This window comes from Rhinopithecus bieti, unplaced genomic scaffold (assembly GCF_001698545.2).
Source record: "Rhinopithecus bieti isolate Rb0 unplaced genomic scaffold, ASM169854v2 scaffold_56806, whole genome shotgun sequence".
Classification (NCBI taxonomy): domain Eukaryota; kingdom Metazoa; phylum Chordata; class Mammalia; order Primates; family Cercopithecidae; genus Rhinopithecus; species Rhinopithecus bieti.
The window spans coordinates 1,031,897-1,049,316 of NW_016823424.1; the positions used below are offsets into that span (position 1 = coordinate 1,031,897).

At 49.5% G+C, this 17,420-nt stretch overlaps 1 protein-coding gene across 1 annotated transcript; it reads left to right on the forward strand.

Moving 5' to 3' along the window:
- Positions 1–2,849: 2,849 nt before the first annotated feature.
- KRT75 (keratin 75) lies at positions 2,850–13,318 on the forward strand. Its single transcript, XM_017861437.1, has 9 exons — positions 2,850–3,568; positions 4,121–4,335; positions 5,310–5,370; positions 5,734–5,829; positions 6,678–6,842; positions 8,649–8,774; positions 8,916–9,136; positions 10,541–10,575; positions 12,630–13,318. The coding sequence occupies exons 1-9, from the start codon at positions 2,909–2,911 to the stop codon at positions 12,866–12,868; spliced, it is 1,818 nt and encodes a 605-aa protein (XP_017716926.1). The 5' UTR covers positions 2,850–2,908; the 3' UTR covers positions 12,869–13,318.
- The last annotated feature ends 4,102 nt before the right edge of the window (positions 13,319–17,420 follow it).

Sequence of the window (17,420 nt, forward strand, 5' to 3'; positions counted from 1 at the left end):
TTTTTTTTTTGAGGCGGAGTCTCACTCTGTCGCCTGGACTGGAGTGCAGTGGCCAGATCTCAGCTCACTGCAAGCTCCGCCTCCCGGGTTTATGCCATTCTCCTGCCTCAGCCTCCCGAGTAGCTGGGACTACAGGCGCCCGCCACCTCGCCCAGCTAGTTTTTGTATTTTTAGTGGAGACGGGGTTTCACCGTGTTAGCCAGGATGGTCTCGATCTCCTGACCTCGTGATCCGCCCATCTCGGCCTCCCAAAGTGCTGGGATTACAGGCTTGAGCCACTGCGCCCGGCGAGTTTTGAGATTTTTAAAAGGGTGGTGACACAAGTTGTCCAGGAGGCCAGGTGTCCCAGCCACTCGTCTAGATATTGACCACCAGGATAAAGGTCACTGTGCAGGTCAAAGGTCACAAAAGAGGGAATGGAGGAGGAAGGGAGGTGAACGATCTCTCTGTCTCAGTGTAACTTGGCAAAGCCTGTGAATAAGACCGTCTAGCTTCAGAAACAACAGTCTTGGGAAAACTAGAGGGGGAAGGAGGAAAAGAATAAACGAGCAGCCCCAGGCAAGAGGTGATGGCTGAGAAAAACCAGAACGGAAACAGAAAGAGATGAAGTGCCTGGGAAGAGGGCCCCAGCAGGGAACATGGGAAAGAAAGGAATGGCTGGGAGGGAAGGCAGCCTGAAGCCAGCTTCCCATGTGGGAAGCATGGTGAGAGAAGGCTGGGGACCTCCCTTCCCGTGGACATGCTGGCCCAGCCACTCCCCACACCCGGACCCTCCAAGGCCTTTGTTTTGTGGAAAGCTCTGCAAGCATTTGCTCAGCACAGCTCAGGAAACAAGTGTCCTTTCTTCTGGGGGCCAGATTATCATGCAATGAAGAGTACAGAAAACAAACATAATTATTCTTTCCACTTGAGAACCATGCACCACCCTGGCTGGGGTTGGCAATGGAACCAGGTGAGGGAACTCCTCTGCTCTTCCTGGCCTGTATCAACACAAGCTATGATTCATATCTTTCCTGTGCAAACTGAGACTCCCAAATAATCTCTAGATGGGGGAGAGGCCTCTCCCTGGCCTCAGTCCCAAGGAGGAAACAGCTTAGAGAACAAAGAACTGCCGCTCCGAGTGCCAAGCTGCCATTCCAGGCAGGTGAGAACGTCTGCCAAAGGGTCGGTTACCGGTGTGCCCCTGAAAGGACACCTGTGTGGAAAGACCATGGAATCTGGCTCTGCTTCTTGTGGGTCTGTCTGGCTAGTTAACCATTCTGGGCTCAATGCCCTCATCCACGAAATGGAGACTGAATGCTGATTAATTCCTCTCTTACTCTCCCAGCTTTCAAAACCACAGCAAGAAGAAAGCAGGCAGCAAGATAAAAGAAGATACAGGCCAGGTGCGGTGGCTCACGCCTGTAATCTCAGTACTTTGGGAGGCCAAGGAGGATGGATGACTTGGGTTTAGGAGTTCAAGACCAGCCTGAGCAAAATAGTAAAAAAAAAAAAAAAAAAAAAAGATGGGCGTGGTGGAGCATGCCTATAGTCCCAGCTACTCAGGAAGCTGAAGTGGGAGGATCACTTGAGCCCAGGAGGTGGAGGTGGCAGTGAGCCAAGATGGAGCCACTGCACTCCAGCCTGGGTGACAGAGTGAGACCCTGTCTCAAGGAAGAAAAAAAAAAAAAGGAAGAAGATTCAGCAATGTTTTGGTCTGACTCTTCCCATGGTAGAGATGGGGCAATGAGCTGCAGAACAGAGGGATGAGGTGCCTTGAAGTGTTCTTTGCAGTTTGTAGACTAATGGAAAATGTAGGGGACAGTCTGCAAGGTTAACAGGAGAAACAGGGAAATAACAAATCCTCTGCTAGGTGCAGCTGTTGGAGCTCTTTTGATGAAGGACTGGAGAGCTAGGAATTCTTGGTCCTCAGGAGGAGGAGGGACCTGCCTGGGAGACTTCTAGGATAGGCAGCCTCAAATGCAGCTTGGAGGTAATGCTTCATGGTACACCATCTTGTACAGTTTTATCTTCCCGACAGAACCATGAACTTGTTGAAGGTAAATAATGTGCATTGTGCTTCTTTTGAATTCCCACAGGACTAGTCACAGGATGGACACATGTTTGGCTCTTCCTTAATATTACTTCATTGTATCAGAAGCAGGGAAGCCTCAGCAGACACTGACTCAGCACTTACATGTACCAGGCCTTGCAAAAGTTTTCACATGTGAATATTCGTCACAAACCCCATTTTACAGACATGCAAGTTGAGGCACAGAAAAGTTTCATGGCTTGCTCAAGGTCCCACAGCTATGAGCAGGTCTGAGATTCAAACCCAAGTCTTCCTCCTCTCACAACCTCTGTCCCCAGGAGACAGAGCACTAGCTGGCCTTGAGTGTCACATTATATTGCAGTGGGCAGGGCACAGGCACACACACGCTTCAGAAAACGAGGTGTGTGACCTACACAATAGATACGGAAGCTTAAGAGCAGAATAAAGGGGCCATCAAAGTGGGATGGATTACTAAGAAAGATGATTACAGAGCAGGACCTTCAAGGTCTGGAAAGATAGCTTGATGGGGCTTGGGGAACCAGGCAGTAGCTGCTGAGAAAATGCTTAGGGAATAGAAAGTACCCCAAGGAAACAGTGAAGCACAGTGGCTTGTATTAACACAAGATGTTTGGACAGGAAGGAGTTGGTCCCAGGCCTAAGAAAGCGGTTTAGAAATGAGGCAGTGTTTGCTGAGTCCTTTACAAGATGCATCATTAGCACATGACGGAAAGCAATTAACTTGCTCCTTACTCATCTACTGATCAAGTTGCAACTGGAAAGGAGTTTGCACATTGTGGGGAGGGGGTGCCAGGGAACCAGCAAGTGGCCCTTACACCATTTCCCAAGGGATGTCAAGTGTGAGCTAAGGGTTGGCGGATGCCCAGGGGATGCCATCAGAAGGCCCTCTCCATTAGCAGTGCCCCGCCCCCGAGGGATGCTCATAAAAGTCATGGGCTCAGGGCTCCCCAGCCACCTGTCTTCTCCACTGCCTGCACCAGCCCACCTCAGGTGCCTTCTCACCAGACTTCCTCACCCACCATGTCTCGGCAGTCCTCCATCACCTTCCAGTCTGGCAGTGGCAGGGGCTTCAGCACCACCTCGGCCACCACCCCAGCAACTGGCCGCTCTCGCTTCAGCTCTGTCTCTGTGGCCCGCTCTGCAGCAGGGAGTGGGGGCCTGGGAAGGATCAGCAGTGCTGGGGCCAGCTTTGGAAGCCGCAGCCTCTACAACCTGGGGGGTGCCAAGCGGGTCTCCATCAGTGGGTGTGGCAGCAGCTTCCGAAGTGGCTTTGGTGGCAGGGCCAGCAATGGGTTTGGAGTCAACAGTGGATTTGGCTATGGGGGTGGAGTTGGAGGAGGCTTCAGTGGCCCCAGCTTCCCTGTGTGTCCCCCTGGAGGCATCCAAGAGGTCACCGTCAACCAGAGTCTCCTGACTCCTCTCAACCTGCAAATTGACCCCACCATCCAGCGGGTGCGGGCCGAGGAGCGCGAGCAGATCAAGACCCTCAACAACAAGTTCGCCTCCTTCATCGACAAGGTGAGCAGGGGCTTCATCCACCCCCTTGGGTTTGGGATCGAATAAACTCTTGGAAGGGCCATCCCATGGTGGGAGAGCAATAATGAAACGACTCCATGGTGGGAATGAGCACTGTTCAGCAAGGCCTCCCAGGGGCTGAGGCCCTTCCGAGTCAGGCCAGCTTGCCCCACAGGACTTGGTAAAAGTTTCCTCTCTTTCAGAACCACGCAGGCTGGTTCAGTCAACACCAAGGGAAGAGTTTAGTTGATTCTCTACAGGAGAGTTGCTGCTCAGCAAACTACCCTAACCCAGAGTAGGTGGTGTTGAGAAATTTAACCCAAAAGCAGCCAACAGAAGCCTCTAGGCCCCACCACCCGAATCCTACGCAAGCCCTAGGGAACTTTCTGGTAGCTCCATGGACTGCCTCCTTCTGGGTTGGAGTTGTCAGTTACGTTATTGTCAATGGGTGCCACATGAAAAAAATATATCTTTTTCTTCTCTCCCTTATTAATAGGAGTGTCTGACTCTGCCTCTCCAACTTCTCAAGGTTTCATTCTCTCTTCTTCCCTCCAGGTGAGGTTCTTGGAGCAGCAAAACAAGGTCCTGGAGACCAAGTGGGCCCTCCTGCAGGAGCAGAGCTCCAGGACCGTGAGGCAGAACCTAGAGCCCCTCTTTGATTCCTATATCAGTGAGCTCCGACGGCAGCTGGAAAGCCTCACCACCGAGAGGGGCAGGCTTGAAGCTGAGCTGAGGAACATGCAGGATGTTGTGGAAGATTTCAAAGTCAGGTAAGTGGGACACTGGCTTCTGGCCACACACAGCCATCCTAAAGCTCCTTTGTATGAGGACCAGAGAAGTGCAAAGGAGGAAATGCTGGTATCAGCTGGGAGCTTTGGAACTGTAGCTGTTATCCCGCAAGGTGGAGACAGCACTGTGTGGGGTAACACAAGGACCTTCATCTCGGCATCACTATTGATGAAGATCCTATTCCTTTTGTCCACATGACTACAAAGGGATATCAGCATCATCCGACAAAACATTGCTACTCACTCTAGAAATCATAATGTAATTTCACAGTCAGCATATTGTTTAATTCCACTAGACATGGGCTTAATTACTGGGATGGTTTGCATTTCCAGGATGGCATTCACTGTGGAGTGAAGAGAGGTAGCAAGGAAGAGTTTAAAGGAGGCAATCTGACCTTCCTTGTGGGGGGCAACTTTTGACTGCACATCATCCAGGCTGCAGTAGGTGAGGTATCCAGTGGAAAGGGATTTGGCCCAGGCTAACCCGTTAGCCAGCTTGCCCTTATTTCTGAGCTTGAGCTACCCCTAGTTACAAAAAGCACGGTTCTCGGAAGCCACCCTGAGGTTCAGTGAAAATACATCAAAATGTACCTGAAAGAGCCTGCTGAACAGATAAAGTTTACTCCACGATTTCAGCAGACACTTGAGGTGGAAAAACATTTTAAAGATTGGCATTGCATATCTATCAAAAGACGGAATTGCCTAAGTATATTTTTCTATTCCTTTAAGTTCCATGCTCACCTTCTACTCTTAGAAAACTTTATTAAAAACTAGCAGAAGAAATTATCCCCCTTTTATGGAGGGAGAAATAGAGGTTAGGTGAATCACCCAAAGTCACGCCCAGGTCAGCGGAAGAGCTGGAAATGATTCGAGGGCTCTTAACTCTTGCTACACCAGCCCAGGAAGAGTTCAATGCAAACTTACTCAACAGCACACCCCCTTCTCTGTCCTTATAGGTACGAAGATGAAATTAACAAGCGCACGGCTGCTGAGAATGAATTTGTAGCCCTGAAAAAAGTGAGTGGGGATGTCTCTCAAAGGAGAAGGTTTAAAACGGAATCTGGAGTGTGGAGTAACCTGACCTCTGACCCTTGGGCCACCCAAGAAATGTCACATCAACCATGAGAATATCTGCAGGGTTCAAATCTCCTAACATGCTCCCTCTATGTTGATGGCCCCATTAGCCCTACTTGGGTTTCTGTGAGCTCAGGGATTCAAGCCCCAGTTCTCAGTAATCACCCATCCCCAACCCCAAATCCCCCAGACCCAGAGTTTTCTAAAATCCAAACTAGATGGGCTAGGGAGAAATCTACTCGGCTTCTTTTGGGCTAAGTGCTTGGGGCTGCAGACTCAAAGGAGCATCCTGTGCTGTCGTTCCAGGACATAGATGCTGCCTACATGAACAAGGTGGAGCTGGAGGCCAAGGTCAAATCTCTGCCTGAGGAGATCAACTTCCTCCACTCAGTCTTTGATGCAGTAAGAGTCTGCAAGTATTTCTGTCCCTCCTAGGTCTGGGGCCTGGAAAGAAAAGGATGGTGCATTGTGTCATTCATTTACTCAGTGCCTTTGCCCAGCATCTTGCCTGGATACTTCAAGCTGGGGCTTGGGGGTAGGGGTACCAGGGAGAACCGCTTGGAGCCTTATCATACTAAACTACCCCAGCTCTGATGCTTCTCCTCCGAACTCCCTCATCCCATGGCAAGACAACATCTAGCAAGGAGAGAGTACTGATTCCCAAATTCTAGGTCACTGGGTAACTTTCGCAAGGAATCAAGACATACCTGTTCCCTTCCCCTTCCCTGAAAAGTATTTAAAAAAAAAAAAAAAAAAAGCAAGCAAGCTACCCCTCAGCTCATTGGTCAGGGGGCTTCCTGCCCTTTGAAGATGCCTCATTCTGGGCACTAACCCTCTGAAGGCAGAGACCTGGGTCTGTGGAAAGAGAGAGAGAGGTGGAAAGTGATGGAGTCACACTGCGCAGGGGGAAGCAGGGTCCCAGATGTTCCCTGATGCTCTTGAAGAAGGCTTTTATGCTGGCAGACTGAACAGACACATGTCACATTCAAATCTATGCAATTCCAATTCAGAGGATGCTTACCCATCCTTATGCCTAGGGAAAGCACACAGATGGGAGCCTTGAGAAGCAAGGCTGGGAAAGACCTTTACCACACTGATCTTTTGGGATGAATGGGAATACCTAGGGAACAGCTGGGAGAATCTTCCAGGAATACCAAGGAAAGGATTCCTGACCTAGATGGGTAGTTAACCATGAAGATTTAAGATCCTTCTTCTTATGCCTTGGTGATGCTGAGTTTACTGCCCTGCAGGAGCTGTCCCAGTTGCAGACCCAGGTCAGTGACACGTCCGTGGTGCTGTCCATGGACAACAACCGCAACCTGGACCTGGACAGTATCATTGCCGAGGTCAAAGCGCAATACGAGGACATTGCCAACCGCAGCCGGGCCGAGGCTGAGTCCTGGTACCAGACCAAGGTGAGCATGGAAACCTCCATGATAGGCTCCAGGGTTAGTGTTCTCTGAGGCTCCACATTATCATTTGACTCGGCCTCAGGAAGAGTGTGAGCACATTTGTTTATTTCAACTTAGCAGGCATATCTTTGATGCTATGAAAACTTAGCTTGAAATGCATGTGGAAACCCAACCAGACACACTAATACGTGGTCAACCCAATGCTGGGAGCTCAGGACTTCCACCGGCCCCGTATTCCTCAAGATCTGGGTGGGAGCAGAGTGAGACACCAGGACAACTGAGACACAGTCATGAAGCAATTTCTAAAAGGCTTATTAATTCTGTATATATTTTCTGAGTTCCTGATGTATGCCAATCAAGGTTACAGGGTTGCAAATGAATAAACTGCAAACAGAGAACCCAAGCTCTGGGAGGCCATTAAGTGAATAGACAATCATGGAAGGGAAAAGATAGCATGAATAAAAAGCTTCCAGGAAGACGTGAGAGCTTTGTCCGGTTGGGAAGCCGTGAGGGACAAAAGATTGCCGAGGAGTGAGGAGAGATTTAAGGCTGAACAAGGTGCTGGCAGGCAGAAACAAGCAAGGGAGTTTATGTCAGGAAGAGGAAGGCTGGGATAAACACAAACAGCTACTTCCCAGAGCTCAGACAGCCACAAAGACGTTTGGCTTTGGAAGGGTACAGTTGACCCATGATACCAGCTCCCTGCCAAATCCAGACCCCTCTTGGGGCAGCTGCTCACCTACAAGCTGGTTCCTACTCTTTGCCTGCTCCATGCACTGCCTCAGTCTCGTCTGGTCAGGAGTGTGGTGGAAAGGAAGGTGGGTAGCAGGGGCCAGGGGTCCACAGCGCAGAGGCAGCGCCTTGACGGTGAGAGGAAACGTGATGCACTTAACCCCAAGGTGAAGTGGTTAAAATCGATAGCAAACAATTCCTCGTGTTGTTGGGTTGTTGCTCCATTTAATCGTGTATATCTAGAAACAGGAAGCTGAGCTCGTCAGCACTTTCAAGAACCTCACAGATCTTGACTCGGGCAGGGTATCTCCTTGTGTCAGGGAAGGGTATAGATTTCACTTCAGTCTGCTGTAGGAGACAGGGTGTAATTATTGCTCTTAAATTCATGTGCCCTGTGTCCTCGTTATGCACCATTAGGTTGAGAACTACCTGAGATTGGGAATACTTTTACAAAGACTTCAAAATTGTGCCTTCCACAGCCTCTGTACCATCCCACACCGTTCCCCCATATCTCCTCCCTGTTTCCCCAGCACTGGTGTTTGGAGGGCTACCAAAATTCATGGGCACAGTTGGTCTGGATGCATGCTTTGTGACCAGGAACTCCCCAGGGATAGTGACCAAATCACCATCTCACTCCTAGAACTCACCATGTTCCTTCCCTGACCCAGAGCCTTCATGCAGGCTGTTTCTTTTGTCTGGAATATTCTCCCCCACAGCTGGTCACTTAGGTCCCTCCTTCTCATCCTTCAGACCACAGCTCAGGCATCTCCATCTCTGGAGAGACTTCCCTGACCACCACTCCCCACTTCCAACTCTAGGTCAGATCCCTTCACTACACTCTCCCAGGACCCTGTTCATTTCCTAAGGGCACTTATCTCAGTGTGGAACTATACATTTGATAATATGCTGATTCAGTTAATGTCTATGTCCCCAAATAAACTGTAAGCTTCAAGGGGAAGGAGTGAATGACCAGGAATAAATGAGCCTGCTTGTGGCACCCAGGGTGAGTCTGTGTGCACAGCGAGTGTCCGGGCCAGGCATTTGACTCAGTGACTGGGTTTGCTCTGGTTCTCTCAGTATGAGGAGCTGCAGGTTACAGCAGGCAGACATGGGGATGACCTTCGAAACACCAAACAAGAGATCTCTGAAATGAACCGCATGATCCAGAGGCTGAGAGCTGAGATCGACAGCGTCAAGAAGCAGGTAAAGTTTTGGCAGGGCCAAGAGCTCCTCAAATGCTCATTTCTTCTGGGCCATTCTGCCATCTTTAAGAACTCCTCCCCAAGAAGCATCACACCTCCATGGGCTGTCAGCAGGATTCACGGCTTCCTCCTGTCCTTACAGTGCTCCAGCTTGCAAACAGCCATTGCCGATGCAGAACAGCGTGGAGAACTGGCTCTCAAGGATGCACGGGCCAAGTTGGTGGACCTTGAGGAGGCTCTGCAGAAGGCCAAGCAGGATATGGCTCGGCTCCTGCGTGAGTACCAGGAGCTGATGAACATCAAGCTGGCACTGGACGTGGAGATCGCCACCTACCGCAAGCTGCTGGAGGGCGAGGAGTGCAGGTGAGATAGATGCACCAACTTCATCCTCAAAGCAAGTTGAGCTCCCCCCAGCTTCCTGGGCATTCCTAGGGGCTCAGGCTGTTGCAGCCCCTTCTTCTCCTGGAAGAAAATGCAGTTCAGAATTGGGCTCTGGCAAAAAAAAAAAAAAGTAATTTTAATTTCCTTCCAGGCTAGTAAATCATTTGAGGTGCAACTACAATTAGTACCCACATAGAAACCTAAAACCTGATCAGATCTAAGTAACTAAGGAGACATCTGATTACATGGCAGCTCTCAAAATGTGGTCTAAAAGGCCATAGGCTGAAAACAAACAGTCCTAGGATTTGGGCTTACAGATCTACCACTAAGTAGCTACATAACCTTGGGAAAGTCAGTCTCCCTTCTCTGGCCCTCAATTTCTTCAATGATAAAATGAAAAGGTCAGATTACATGATCTGCAAAGCTTCATGAGAGTTTTGTGCTCTACCAGTTAGAAGCTGTGTAGCCAAGAGCAGATTACTTAACCTCTCCACGTCTCAGTGTTCTCACCCAATAAAATGTGAATAACAATAGTTCTAAATTCTCACATTATTAAAAGGGTTCAAACAGGTGAATACACACAAAGCTCTTAGAACAGTGCATGGTACACAGTGTGTTAAATAAATGTTAGCTATCATTCAGTTTTGTGGCCAATGACATAGGTTTTGTTGTCAGATGAATCTGGCTTCAAATCCAGTTTTGTGACTATGGGCAAGTTAGTTAACTTGTCTGAGCTTCCATTTCTCCCTCTATAAAAGTGAGTGAATAATACCTACCTCATGGGGTTGTTGAGAGAACTGAGTGGTGTGATACAGGTAACAGATACTCAACAACTGTTAGCTCTTGTTAAGATTCTCAGTATGTGTTTATGAATGAATGCCAGTTCTGTCCTGAAGATGCTAAAGCAAAGTTACTTGGTTACTAACATAATAATAAACTGATATTACTACTGTTATTTTTATGACTCAGACTCCTCTCCGCACTTATGTATAATAAGCTCTGCCCTGGCTCAGTGCTTGACAATGGACCCTTGTTGAGAGACAAATCTTATTATAGGACAGGCCCTTCCTATCCAGTTGATGCCAGTGTATGATTACTTTTAATTTCCTTAAGGCATCTAACTAGTTGAAACCAAAAAATGTATTTCTGAGATTATAGATTTTTGCTCCTATGAACCTCAAATTCCACCTTATTTTATTCATTAGGTTATTAATATTATCTTTAATACTACTAGTTCTCAAGTAATTTCAACCTGCATTACTTCTGCAATAAAAATAATAAAGTATGTTTAAATGCTTTGAAAACAATTACAAAAGTGTCATTGTAAAGGCCCGTAAGCTGCTAGCCACATTGGTAACCTTTCTTCTCCCCGCTCTTCCCAATCAGGTTGAGTGGAGAGGGAGTTTCTCCAGTTAACATTTGTGAGTATGACATACTTCTTGTGCCATTTGAAGTGTGTGTGGTGGAGGGGATGGGGACATGGTGGGCCTGCAGGAGGGTGAAGATATGAGGGGTTAGAAGGAACCTCACAGACAGAGTTCATTTGGAGAAGGTTGGAGGTTTTGAGTCCCTTACAAAGCAAGCCATATTAGCAGAGTCTTTGATGTCACAGTTCTTTCCCCTTTGAGAGTGAGGGTGTCACAGAAGGGGTGATGGGAGATTTGTTGTCATTGTTCTGAGTGGGTTTAAAAGATCCTGGCCACATCTCCTACCTGCCAGAATTCCCTGCCTTTTTTGTTGGGGCTGCAAACCCAGCACAGAAGTGAGCATTTGATGTAGACAGGATCTATGACAATTCTTGGTCTGGCTTGGACCTTTAAAGGGAAACTTTATGCTGCAGACAAGAGCATTGCCAACTAGGCAGCTTCTCTCCCAAACCGTTTTGGAAGAAGCTCCACTGCTTGGCTCAGTTCTGCAGAGTATATCTGCAGAAAGATGCCAAGGGTTTTCAAAGCAGTGAGGGCAGCATAAAATATGACAGTTGGGTACAGTAGCTCTAAAACAGGAGAGTTATTAACAAGCTGGCATGGCCCTGTGCTGGTGAGAGAAGTGGTCATTCGCAGAGCTCAGTGCTGCCACCATGAGGGCAACAGAAATGACTCTTACAACTCACCCTCTACAAATGAGTTTGGGTTTGGTTTTCTTGATGGGCATTCATAAGAGCAATTGATTATATTAGCCAATGATTCTAGAAGGCAAAGCCATCTGAACCACCCAGGTGTCCTTCCCTGATGTCCTTGTCTAGTGGTGCCGGAGACCCTCTAAGCTAATTTTGGGGACAGACCTTCAAGCATAACCTCGAAGCTCCTTTTCTTTTGAAAACACCTAATTGTCTGTATTAGTTTTCCAGGTCTGCTGCAGCAAAGTACCACCAGTCAGGTAGCTTAAAGCAACAGAAATGTCTTGTCTCACAGTTCCGGAGGCTGAAATTAGGGGTTAGCAGGGCCCTACTCCCTCTGAAACTTGGAGCCCAGGCCAGCCTCCTGCTCTGTATGTCATGCAGGGTGGCGCTATCCCCTCTCCAAACCAGATGGTGTCCTGGAACGTGGTGGCCCAGCCCCCCTCCAGCCTCCTCCTAGCTCTGGCAATGGCCATTCATCCTCAGTATTCCTTGGCTTGTGGCTGCATCCCTCCACTCTCTGTCTCTGTGATTGTATGACCGTGTCCCTGTTTGTCTGTGGCTTCAGATGAATGTCTTCCTTCTTTCTGTATGAACACCAGTCATGTTAGACCAGGGCCCACCCTACAGACTTTATCTTAACTTACTTGTACCTACAACAATCCCATTTCCAAATAAGGCTGCATTCACGGATGCTGGTGTTAACACTTCACCATAGGTTTTTGAAAGACACAATTCATCCTGTAACGGAGTCTTTTTTTAAATTTGATTTTCCTTCTGCAGAACCCTAAGTAGGGTGTTAGAATGTGTAAGGGGATGAGTTATAAATTAGGAGAAGAATAGGTTGGGAGGAGAACGGGGTCACAGTTGACTGGCCAACAGGTTAATCTGTCACTTGATCCATCAAGAATATTCCAGCCTCCACTCTGTGATTCTGAGTGTGGGACTGGGGGACCCTGAGGGAAGAGGACTGTGCCCCTCCCCCAATGAGCGTCCAGAAGGAAGAGAAACTCTGGAGTCAGGCCCGGAGGGGAGACAGGCCCAGACGGCACAGCAGGAGGATCAAAGGGAAAGCAGGTGGACTGGAGCTGCTTCCAGGAGGAGAGGGCTCCAGTAGATTCTGGAAGGGGAGGAGGAAGCCATTCCAACCTGAGAGTCTGCCTGGAGCTGCAGCTCAGGAACACAGGCCAAGGCATATGGCAGTGATCTCACTAAGCAGGGGATATTGGAAGGAGGCAAACTGCTGGCTAATGAGACCACCCCTCCCCACCCAAGGACTCCAGGGCACAGGCCCTGACACTCCCACTGTCTTCTCTCCTGCACTTGATCTGACCACACCTCCTTTCTTCCCGGCAGCTGTGGTCAGCTCCACTCTTTCCAGTGGCTATGGAAGCGGCAGCGGCATTGGAGGTGGAAGCCTGGGCCTCGGTGGGGGCAGCGGCTACTCCTTCACCACCAGTGGCGGGCATAGCCTGGGTGCAGGCCTGGGAGGTTCTGGTTTCAGTGCCACCAGCAACCGGGGCCTAGGGGGCAGTGGTTCTAGTGTCAAGTTTGTCTCTACCACATCCTCCAGCCGGAAGAGCTACAAGCACTAAGAGAGCCGCATGGCTCCCTCTCCCCTGCCTTGAGGCCTGTTTGCAGTCACACCTGGACACCTGGGTCCTCCTCCTTCCTCTCTCCTCGTAAGGTGCACCTGTGCTACTGGGAGCCTGCAGTACTGGCTACACCCCATTCCCAGGCGTAAGCTAGCCTCTCCCTCCTGACAGTGCCCAGACTGCCGGCAGCACCTGTCTGCTACACATGTAAAACCAAAACCTGCTCTCTCCCGAGGCTCTCATTCAGCCTATCTTGTGAGGCCCAGGCAACTGGAAAGTCCTCCTCCAGCTCCACCTCCCTCACTCCCTCCAGATGCAGAGGTTGGGGAGTCTGTCTCAATGCCAGGTTGTCACCCACCTGTCTCATCATGTTTATAAGCATCCTGTTGGGAGTCAGCGCTCCTTCTGTTCCCTCCCTGCAATGTGTCTATTAAATGCATGTGTCGCCTGTTTGTTGTCTGGCCCTCTGTTTGGAATGGTGACTGACCCAAAGTAATTCTCCTCCTCCCCCAGGCCTGCTCCCAGAACAGGCCTCACACAAGCAGTGCTCAGAGGCATCAGCCCTCGCCCCTTCCCTCTGAGCTAAGAAGGCTGGCTGGCAGGAAGGGAGGGCCAGCTGCAGAGGAGCAGGGAGTGCAGGGCTGGCCAGACTTCCTTTTCCCTCTCCTTGGCATGCATTGTTTGGGGAGCTGGAGCTACTGGGAGAAGCCCAGACCGGCCTCCCTGCTCTGTTGGTGCCGTCCCTGTTCCAAACCAGTGTTCCAGAATACTGACGCCGGGTGGGTGGCCCAGCAGAGGGGCTGATTGTTCCCTGACAGCTTCAAACTTGCAGACCTAGCAGATAAATAACAGGCCACGAAGAAGAGTTAAAAGGCAGCCCTGGGAGCAACGCTTTCACCAAGGAGAGGAGCCATTTAGCCCATAATTGCAGGCAGCAGTGAGACATCCAGGAAGCTCCCACATTCCTGAGTTTATAGTCTCCTGGACCCCTCCCATCAGGCCTGAGCTGGGGCATAGCCCAGTGGGCTCACCCAGAGTGGGGCAGTCGATGTGGGCTTGGAGGGAGTGGGTTCAATGCTCAGGACTAAGCTCAGGACTGATGTGAGCTACTTGGGAGCCAGGGTTCTAAAACACCTTTGTCCGGGGTGAAGGAGCAGGAAGTGAAGTGGGGGGAGAGGGAGGCCATGAATCAGGAAGGAAGATGAGTGTAAAACCAGGGGCTAAAATTTGGAATGGATGGGAGGGGGAGGGTGGCAGGAAGGAGGGAAATGACACTGAGAACAATTGTGAAATCCCCAGTGTTGGGGTAAAGGCAAGTTCAGACTGAGAGAGGACAGAAGTAGAGGGACAGGAATTCGGAGTGACATCTTGAGGCTTTCTCCACTGGCCAAAATGCCTCTCCTCTCTGAGCCTGATTTTCCCATCTGTGTGGGGTGCAATGATTCAGGGCATGGGACCGGGAGTCAGGGTTCTGACAATGGCCGCAGTGCTCACTAGTTACGTGAACTCAGCCAAGGTGCCTAACTACACTGTGCCTCAATCACCTCCTTTGTCAAGCAAGAATCATAACAATGACCCCTGTAGTGCTATTTCAGATTAAAGAAGATACATGGAAACCAGCTACCCATAGTGGCTGCTCAAAAAATATTCAAAATTGTTATTTTTATCATCCACCCTCACAAAGTTATTATGAGAATCAAATGAAATCATGCTTGCAGCTGACCTGCCGTGTGGTGCGGCACAGACTGAATCTCCAATAAACGAATTTTTAGAAATCATAAGTGAATAGAATGGGAGGAGCATAATTTAGTGGTTTTGGGTTCAGAGCCCAAGACCTGGGAATAGAGAAGGGAGTTCAGATGAGAGGCTACAGGAGTGTCCGCAATGTGTGGCTAAGAGCCTGTGTGGATAGGGGGCCCGAAAACCCCCAGGCCTGCCCCAGGTCTGCTCCAGACCCCAATCCCCATACCTTGTCCTGGGAACTTTGTTTAAGGGGGAAAATTGTGTGTATTTCCCAAGTCTGTCTCCCACATTGAGGTGAGATGAGGGTTACTCAAGAAACCCAAATTGGCTGCACAAGACCACAAAGGACTCGAGAGAGCAGAGAGAGGAAGGGGCGTGGGGGCTGGCCCAAGGCCACATGGCTCATGATGGACATGGCTGGGGACATACCCAGGTCCTCGCAATTCAACTCCAGTGTGACCCATTGCAGCATTCCCAGAGTATATAGGCAATTGAGTCCAGATTCTAGGTCTAGAGAGATCACGTGAGAAAGAAAATGGACATATTAAACTTTCTGCCAAGGACCTCCTGCCCATTTAATGGAATTCAAAACTTTACCTGGTAACATGATGGTGGAGTGTTCTTTTCTTGGATTACCACACATGCACCTGGTTGGTGCCAGACCCTCTGACCCTTCCTGCTTCTTCCCTCTCCAAACCAAACCATTTGTCTCCCAAGCCCATTGCCCCAACATCTGCTTGGCTCTCTACGTTCCAGGCTCCTTCCAGGCTGAGGAAGAGGAGAAAGAGGCTGCTGCCTGGACTCTGAGGTCCAGGTTGTGCAGAACCTCCCTGGACTGTTAGGGATCCCATATCCCAGAGCCTTCTGGGAGGTTCCTGCATGGAAGCTCTCTCAGTCTCTTACCGCTGGCTGGGGCAGGTGTGGTTTCTGGAACAGGAGAACAAAGTCCTGGTGACTAAATGGAGCTTCCTGCAAGACCAAAAAATCGTCAGGGCCAATTTTGAGCCCATGTTTGTTGCCCACATCAACAACATGAGGCAGCAGCTGGACTGCCTGGGTGGAGGGTAGGGGAGGCTGGATGTGGAGTTAAAGAACATCCAGGACGTGGTAGGGGACTTCAAGAACAAGTGAGCAGACTCTCAGCCAGTGCCTGGGCCAGGGCCCTGCCCTGGGGCTCCAGGGGAGGTCAGAGGGGGCAGGAGAAACAGCCTCTGCTCTGCAGAAATGTCCAGTCCAGTGGAGAAATGGAACACACTTAGGGCACAGAGGTGGAATCAGAAATAAACAAAAGTATCAAGAGAGCCGGGACCCACCCTGTGGCCAAGAATGCCGAGGCTTTAGTGAAGGGCTGGGATTATAGATGATGATACCTAACATAAGTACAAAAAGCATGATACACACAACATTCTTCCAACTCTGCAGATGAGGAAAGTAAGGTTCTGAGATAGCATACCAAAGAAGACACAAAGTGGCAACTTGGGAGTTAAGAATGAATCCCAGAGAATCTCACTCTCACATGAATGCAAGTAAATCTCACTGCTAATTTGCACAGTGTTCACATATTCACTCCAATCCAGACCACGAAGCTGGAGAACAAAAAGTGGTTTTGGGTTCAGAGCCCAAGACCTAGGAATAGAGAAGGGAGTTCAGACAAGAGGCTACAGGAGTGTCCCCAATGTGTGGCTAAGAGCCTGTCTTCTCCCAGGACCACACACCTTTGCTGCCTTCTCCCAGGACCACACACATACACACACACACACACATACACACACACCACTAAACATAATGAGATGCTCAAATGCTAATGCCTATAGATACAAATTTATTGATTTTATTGCTTTTGCTTATTTTTATTTCTTATTTTTCTGGTTCCAATTATTTTTAGTTATCTTGGTCCAGCCAAAATTAGTAACTGGATCCTGAGTTTTGGTTAACACTGCTTGTATACTATAGCACAAGTTCAGGTTTTAGGGTTGTGCTATCCAGCATAGTAGCCAGGAGCCAGAAGCCACACGTGAGGATTTAAATTTAAATTAATTAAAATTAAATAATATTTAAAATTTAGTTCCTTAGTCACACATGCCACATTTCAGGTGTTCAATGGCCACACGTGGCTAATGGATCCTGTAATGAACACAGATACAGAGCAATTCTGTCATCATGGAAAGTTCTGCTGGACAGCACTATAGACTTCAGAATCAGTGGTTTTAGGATCTTGGCTCAACCACTTAATGGCTGAATGACCTTAAGAAAACTATTTGGGGCGGAGCAAGATGGCTGAATAGGAACAGCTCCAGTCTCCAACTCCCAGCGCGAGCGACACAGAACACGGGTGATTTCTGCATTTTCAACTGAGGTACTGGGGTCATCTCACTAGGGAGTGCCGGACAATCAATGCTGGTCACCTGCTGCAGCCCGACCAGCGAGAGCTGAAGCAGGGCGAGGCATCGCCTCACCTGGGAAGCGCAAGGGGGAAGGGAATCCCTTTTCCTAGCCAGGGGAACTGAGACACACAACACCTGGAAAATCGGGTGACTCCCACCCCAATACTGTGCTTTAAGCAAACGGGCACACCAGAAGAATATATCCCACACCTGGCCGGGAGGGTCCCACGCCCACGGAGCCTCTCTCATTGCTAACACAGCAGTCTGCGATCTAACCGCAAGTCAGCAGCGAGGCTGGGGGAGGGGTGCCCGCCATTGCTGAGGCTTAAGTAGGTAAACAAAGCCGCTGGGAAGCTCGAACTGGGTGGAGCTCACAGCAGCTCAAGGAAACCTGCCTGTCTCTGTAGACTCCACCTCTGGGGACA

Coding starts and splice junctions, on each gene's coding strand:
- KRT75 (XM_017861437.1), top strand. CDS start 2,909: ATGCCCAGGGGATGCCATCAGAAGGCCCTCTCCATTAGCAGTGCCCCG. Junction 5,371..5,733: donor AATTTGTAGCCCTGAAAAAA/GTGAGTGGGGAT, acceptor CTGTCGTTCCAG/GACATAGATGCTGCCTACAT. Junction 6,843..8,648: donor AGTCCTGGTACCAGACCAAG/GTGAGCATGGAA, acceptor TGGTTCTCTCAG/TATGAGGAGCTGCAGGTTAC.